Here is a 7,002-nt window from a genome sequence, read left to right as displayed (position 1 = left end):
TTTCACTCCTAACAGAACTTCTCCCAGTCTGAAATTTTGCTTGTTTCCCGCTACTCCTGTAAAGCAAGAGACAGAAGACAGAGTTTGGTGAGTTGAAAACTATAGTCAATTAGGGAAGAGGAAAACCCAACACTGGCTCTGCAATTTGTCAAACAAGGTAACCATTCATTCACTCAGTGGCCAGGTAGGATCTGTGCCTTTGAAAATATCACTCTGGAAGAAGGAGTCCTTCTAACAGCAGTGATTCCATAACAAGGTAGCAGTTCCTGGCAGAAAATTACTGATTTCAAGTGTAAAACAACTAATATAATCAGTAATTCAGCAAGTAATTCAACAGAAAAAAAGAGCTCTTTGGGTAAAAAGAACTGAGGTCAGATTAGGTTGTGCCTGAAGCAGCGGACCTTGGTTTGGATGTTTTCCTTTGACACCCTCTGTAGTTTTAATGATTAGTGGGTTATTTTTTCCCCTTTAAATTTATTCCCAGTGACTGTGAGGAAATGTGCTTCTTGTCAAGATGCAGTAAGTCTGTGCTCCCAGAGACAGAGTTGCAATCTAGCCCAAATTATACAGACATTTTGGGTGCTTTCTCAGTCTACCTGCTGCTTTTCATGCTACAGGAGATGAGGTCACCATCCTTTGAGGGAGACTTTCACTAACTCTGTTATTGTTATTCTAACATGTTCAGTGCCTGTAGGAGTTTAGTCTGCATTAAACCTGGCAATGTAACTTAAACTATACATTCTTATGGACATGTGTGCAGGGGTGGGGATGCCTTTGATAGTGGAAGCTGGTTACATTCCTCCTAGTTAAATGCTTTGGTCATTTTGACTAATGAAAGATTCTGGCAATGACTAAACTATTCCCTAAATAAGAGAAGCTCATTATGTTAAGCTTTTTTTTTTTTTTTTTTTTTTTACTTGATATCTTTTTTTTTATTTTATTTTATTTTTTTTAAATAATTTTATTTTTTTAATGGGGTGACATCAATAAATCAGGATACATATATTCAAAGATAACAAGTCCAGGTTATCTTATCGTTCAATTATGTTGCATACCCACCACCCAAAGTCAGATTGTCCTCTGTCACCTTCTATCTTGTTTTCTTTGTGCCCCTCCCCACCCCCTTTCCCTCTCCCAATTCCCCCCTCCTCCCCCCCGTAACCACCACACTCTTATCAATGTTAAGCTTTTACTGGGTTCTTGGTAAGGGTATCACAAATCCTATGTCTCAATCCAGTCTTCCCTTCTTGTGCACAAAATTACAGATTCCTGCCCAATGCAATAAATAATATAGAGCTGTATGACATCCACAAAATCTACTTCCTTTATTTTTTTCCTTTTTAAATTATTTTAGGCCCTGGCCAGTTTGCTCAGTGGTAGAATGTTGGCCCAGTGTATGGAAGTCCTAGGTTCAATTCCCATCCAGGGCACACAGGAGAAGTGCCCGTCTGCTTCTCCACCCTTCCCCCTCTTCTTTCTCTCTATCTGTCTCTTCCCCTCCATCAGCCAAGGCTCCATTGGAGCAAAGTTACCCCGGGTGCTGATGATGGCTCCATGGCCTCCACCTCAGGCACTAGTATGGCTCCCATTGCAATGGAGCAACACCCCAGATGAGCAGAGCATCACCCCTTAGTGGGCTTGCCAGGTGGGTCCCAGTTGGGCCCATGTGGGAGTCTGTCTCTCTGCCTTCCTGCTTCTCACTTTAGAAAAATACAAAAAAAAATTTTTTTTAATGTATTAGTTAAATTTAATGGGTTGATATTGATCGATAAGAGTACATAGGTTTCAGATGAACATCTCTATCGTATTTGAACTATTGATTATGTTGTATACCCATCACTCAAAGTCAAAGGGACCATATATTTGTCCCTTCTTACTCCCCTTTCCTCAACTGCCCTCCCCTTGGTAACCACTTCACTTTTATCTACTTTCTTTTCTTAAAGGCTATTTGGAGGAATGTGTGAATTTATTGGGAGAATAAGAACTAATCCTCTCCAAAACTGGTTTGAGGATGGCTCAAGTTGTGCTGTGCTTTTCCATTGCTTCACTCCTGGTATCACCATTACTGATTCCCCCTCAAAAGTACTTATAAAATAGATCACACAGTGGCATTAAATCTAAAAGAATAGCTTCAATGCAAAAGGCACCGCAAAAGGTAGGTTCTGTTTAGTGCAAAGCTTGAGACTACAAATAAAATCATTGGGGTAAAACTTCTTTAGTATAATTTATTTCATCTCTATGACGTGAGAATCTGCTCTGCTTGACTTTGCTTAAGCCAAATAACAGATATTATCTAACGTATGCAATGGAAGCATTGCCAGTGTAACTAATGGGTAGAGCTATCTCCCCTACTAATATTAAGAAACAGAGATTCTCCCAAGATTGGGAGCATTGCCCCTGAAGCTATAAATCATCTTGTGAGCTCACCGCTCTCTGCCTGCGTCAGGAAAATGTTGCTCTCTTGTCCCTGAGCAGTTTCTGAGTAGATTCATTCTCTTACATTCACATCCCAGTAAACATCTATGCTAATCTGAACTGTATTTTAGTACAGTGTATAAAAAGCTCCCACAGCACCTACAGCACTGTAATATGTCCTTTTTTCCTTTCTTCTTCATTATTCTACTGCTTTATTAAAACTCATTTTTCCATTCTCTTTCATTCTCTGAAACAATATTTGCGTTATAAAGCTCACTCTCCATTTAATATTTTTATTCTCTCTTCCTTCCTCCGGCCCTCCCTCACACACACCTCTTCCTTCTCTTCATACATATTTTTTCTCCATTTGAACCTGGGCCTATTCTACGTAATCTGCTTTAAGAAAGGAACACAGTTATTTAGGTTTCATCACACGAAACTGTTTACCTAAAAAAAACAACCATTTGCTTTGGTTTATTAAGAAATATATAATATATAAAGGAATGAAGGGAAAATGGCAAAGAAAAGGGGGCATTAACAAGTCAACTCTATAAGTGCCAGCTCATCTAGAGGGCAGGAGATCTTCTCATGCAGGAACCCTGAATGTAACAGTTGTATTCCTCAACCATGTATAGTATCAGTGTAAAATTGTTATCTTTCTTTCTTTTTTATTTAGAAAATTAAATTTAACAGGGTAACATTGGTCAACAAGAGTATATAGATTTTGGGTAAACATCACCACATTATTTGAACAGTCAATTATGTTGTTTTTATATCCATCACCCAAAATTAAATTATCTTCTGTCACCTTATAGTTGTCCCTCTTAATATCCTTCCCCAAACTCCTCTGCCTGGTAACTATTGAACTCTTATCTATGTCCATGAGTCTCAATTTTGTATCCTACATATGTGTGAAATCATATAGTTTTTAGCTTTTAATGATTTACTTATTTCACTCAGTATAATGTTACCAAAGTCCATCCATGTTGTAAATGATACTATGTCATTGTTTCTTATGGCTGAGTAGTATTCCATTGTATATATGTACCACATCTTCTTTTTTCAATCCTCTATTGAAGGGCTCTTTGGTTATTTTCATGCCTCAGCCACTGTGAATCACACTGCAATGAACATGGGGGTACATGTGTCTTTATGTACCAATGTTTTTGAGTTTTGTGGGTAGGTACCCAGGAGAGAGATTGCTGGGTCATATGATGATTCTATTCTTAATTTTTTAAAGGACCACCATACTTTCTTCAATAATGGTTGCACTAATTTACATTCACACCAACAGTGAATGAGGGCTCTTTTTTCTCCACAGCCTCTCCAACACTTGTTATTACCTGTCTTATTGATAATAGCTAATCTAACAGGTGTTAGGTAATATTCCATTGTAGTTTTGTTTTGAATTTCTTAACAGCTAGTGAAGATGAAAATTTTTTCATATATCTGTTGGCTATTTGTACATCTTCTCGGGAGAAGTGTCTGTTCACATCCTCTCCCCATTTTTTTTATTGAATTGTTTGCTTGTTTGTTGCTGTGTTTTGTGAATTGTTATCTTTCATTGCACATTTTGACAGCTGATTTGTCCTCAGGACTCTAAAACCAGCAGATCCCAGACTGAAGAGACCATGTATAACTGGAGTTGTTACAACCCCAGCTCCTTTATCCTTGTTGGAATACCTGGCCTGGAGAATTTCCACATATGGATCGGAATTCCCTTTTGTGTCATCTATGTTGTGGCTATTGTGGGCAACTGCATACTCCTCTACCTCATTACAGTTGAGCACAGCCTCCATGAACCCATGTTTTTCTTCCTCTCTATGCTGGCTACCACAGACCTTGTCTTGTCCACTGCCACAGTGCCCAAACTGCTCAGTAACCTCTGGCTTGGCTCCAAGGAAATAACCTTCTCTGGTTGTCTCACCCAGATGTTCTTCCTCCATTTCAGCTTTGTAGTGGACTCAGCCATTCTTACGGCCATGGCATTTGATCGCTATGTGGCCATCTGCTTCCCCTTAAGATACACCACCATCCTGACTCCACATGTGATCATCAAGCTTGTGGTGAGCATTGTTGTGAGGAGCTTCTCTGTTATCCTGCCAGATGTTTTCCTGCTGAAACGGTTACCCTTCTGCAGGACCCGTGTCATCCCACACACATACTGTGAGCATATAGGGGTTGCTCAGCTCTCTTCTGCTGACATCTCCATCAACATCTGGTATGGATTTGCTGTGCCTCTCATGACGGTCATCTCAGATGTAATCTTTATTGCTGTTTCCTATGCTTTCATCCTCCATGCTGTCTTTCACCTCTCATCCCAGGGTGCCCGTCAAAAGGCCCTCAACACCTGTGGCTCTCATCTCTGTGTTATACTCATGCTATATATACCTGCCTTCTTCTCCATCCTTGCTCATCGTTTTGGTCACAGTGTCCCTCGGAACATGCTCATTCTATTTGCCAATCTCTATGTGGCTGTTCCTCCTGCTCTAAATCCTGTTGTGTATGGAGTCAAGACCAAGCAGATTCAGGAAAAATTTATTCTCCTTTTGTCTTTGAAGAAGACAAAATGAGTGGCAGGACCACTGAAAGAGAAATTTAGGTAAAATTGATTAGGTGAAATTTTATATAATACAGAAAGATATAAAATTATAGTTGTAACTTCTATTAATTTAAAATTTTAGACTTGTACCCATCTGCAAAATATAGGCAGGAGTAAGAGGGGGAAAAGAAAATCTTTGAGATTTCTAGAAAAATCAAGGGTTTTCTTGGGCTAGTTTTCTTTCTACTTGTGTGAACGTGATGATGAATATAGAAGAGCACAGAAACTAAGGTTTTAATTTTTCCTAGTGCTGATTTTGAGATATTTGAAAGTTAGATATTTTTTAACACACAACTCATCCCTGTGTTCCTAAGTTTCTGAATTAAAGGGCAAGCTTCTTGCCTTTCCCCTTTAAGTAGCTGTCAATTCTCTCCACTACAACTATCAAACTTACTGCTGCACACTTCAGTCCTGATTCTACACCTTATTAATTCCTCCTCCTGTTTTCTTTACTTGCTTTACTTCTTTCTTGCCCATCTCAGATTACATAAAATTGATTACATTTTGTATCTATTTTCATTTGCATGCTCCAAGAAAGTCTCACTACCCTTGGCCCATAGTTCCTTAGTATTAATATATTGAATTAAAATAATTATGAGAGGGGTAATAGTAGTTAATCCATTTCATAGATAAGGGAACTGAGACATAATACTTACAGAGCAGCAATTAGTAGATTCAGGATATAAAATTAGGTCTGACTGATTCTGAGTTCTTTATTCAATTGTGTCCTGGATATGTACTCACAAATTTTCAAACTTAATTTCTCTAAAACTAATCTGAAAACTCACTAGTATTCTCCATAAAAGTACTATTCATTTTTAATCTTCTTTTAAGGTAAATGCACAACCACAAACATAAATTTCAAAGCCAGAAATTTGTAGCTTCTTGATTTATTCTGCCTCACCCTACAACAAAATTAACTCAACATTTGAGTTGAATATTTGGTGTTTGGAAGTCATTTCAATAGATAAATATATCCCATTCTCACCTATATCATGGCCATCAAGTTTGTCTGGGCCCTTATCTATTATTATCTGTCTCTAAGGAAGTATTTCAATGTCATTTTTTTAAAAGGAGTTCCAACCCTGCTTCATTTAATCCACTCACTTGATAAAAACCAGAGTGATCATTTTACAACTTACATGATTGGGTCGCTTTGTGTCTTGATACTTAAATAATTTTATTGTCATCAAGATCATACATAACTATTGTTCTTAGACTCACTGCAGGGAATAGACAACTTTAATAAAAAGAAGAGTTTTTCATGAGATTTAGAACCTTGCACTTGATTTACTTTTATTTACATTTCATTTATGTTTATTTTCACTTGTTTGCCCTCCTCTAACTCTTTGAGCAAATAACTGCAGAAGTCATAATTCTTTTTTTATGTTGTCATACTCAGTGTCCTGTTATTTTACAAAAAAAAATCCAAACCCTTGGTGTAAGCATATATTGGGTGGAGCTGGATGGAAGCCATTTATGTTTCTATTAAGAAACTGTCCAAGATTAAAAAAAAAACAAACACCTATTTCCTAAGTCTCCACAGGAAAGAAGTTAGCCTTGTATTTTGGGGAAGTTGGAGAGCATGACCCCATAGAGCTGACTGATACTGCTGTTAATGACCCCATATTTGCCTAGTTTCAACTTCTCAATGCATCAGATTCTTTTTTCTCTTCCATTTGTTTGGCAGTTGCTATGAAAGCTTTAATTAGAAATCATCCTTCAGATATTTCTTCTTTAATCCTGCTTATTTGACTAATATATCCTGCATACATTTTCATTGCACAATGTACTATTTTATTTCAGGATTTATCACAACTTTAACAGATTGCTTGTATACTTGGTTGTTTATTTTCTTCCTTATGTCATCAAAGATCACGTTAGTGTCTGCCTTGTTTACCATTATATTCCGATCACCGGCAAAGCTCCTAATTCATAATGAGCATGCAAATAATATTCTTCTGATTGTAAGAGTTGAAACACAT

General features: G+C 37.6%; 1 protein-coding gene across 1 annotated transcript; it reads left to right on the top strand.

Annotated features, from left to right (window-relative positions):
- On the top strand, window positions 1-4,988 carry LOC136388812 (olfactory receptor 52H1-like). The gene is made up of 2 exons (XM_066360619.1): window positions 1-87; window positions 4,011-4,988. Exon 2 carries the CDS (start codon window positions 4,047-4,049, stop codon window positions 4,986-4,988), a length of 942 nt encoding a protein of 313 aa, XP_066216716.1. The 5' UTR covers window positions 1-87; window positions 4,011-4,046.
- The last annotated feature ends 2,014 nt before the right edge of the window (window positions 4,989-7,002 follow it).

The sequence above is a fragment of the Saccopteryx leptura genome, chromosome 1 (assembly GCF_036850995.1).
Source record: "Saccopteryx leptura isolate mSacLep1 chromosome 1, mSacLep1_pri_phased_curated, whole genome shotgun sequence".
NCBI lineage: Eukaryota > Metazoa > Chordata > Mammalia > Chiroptera > Emballonuridae > Saccopteryx > Saccopteryx leptura.
This window is presented reverse-complemented; position numbering and strand designations above follow the sequence as displayed.

Bases quoted from the DNA above. Each gene is read 5' to 3' on its own strand.
- LOC136388812 (XM_066360619.1), top strand. From the start codon at position 4,047: ATGTATAACTGGAGTTGTTACAACCCCAGCTCCTTTATCCTTGTTGGA.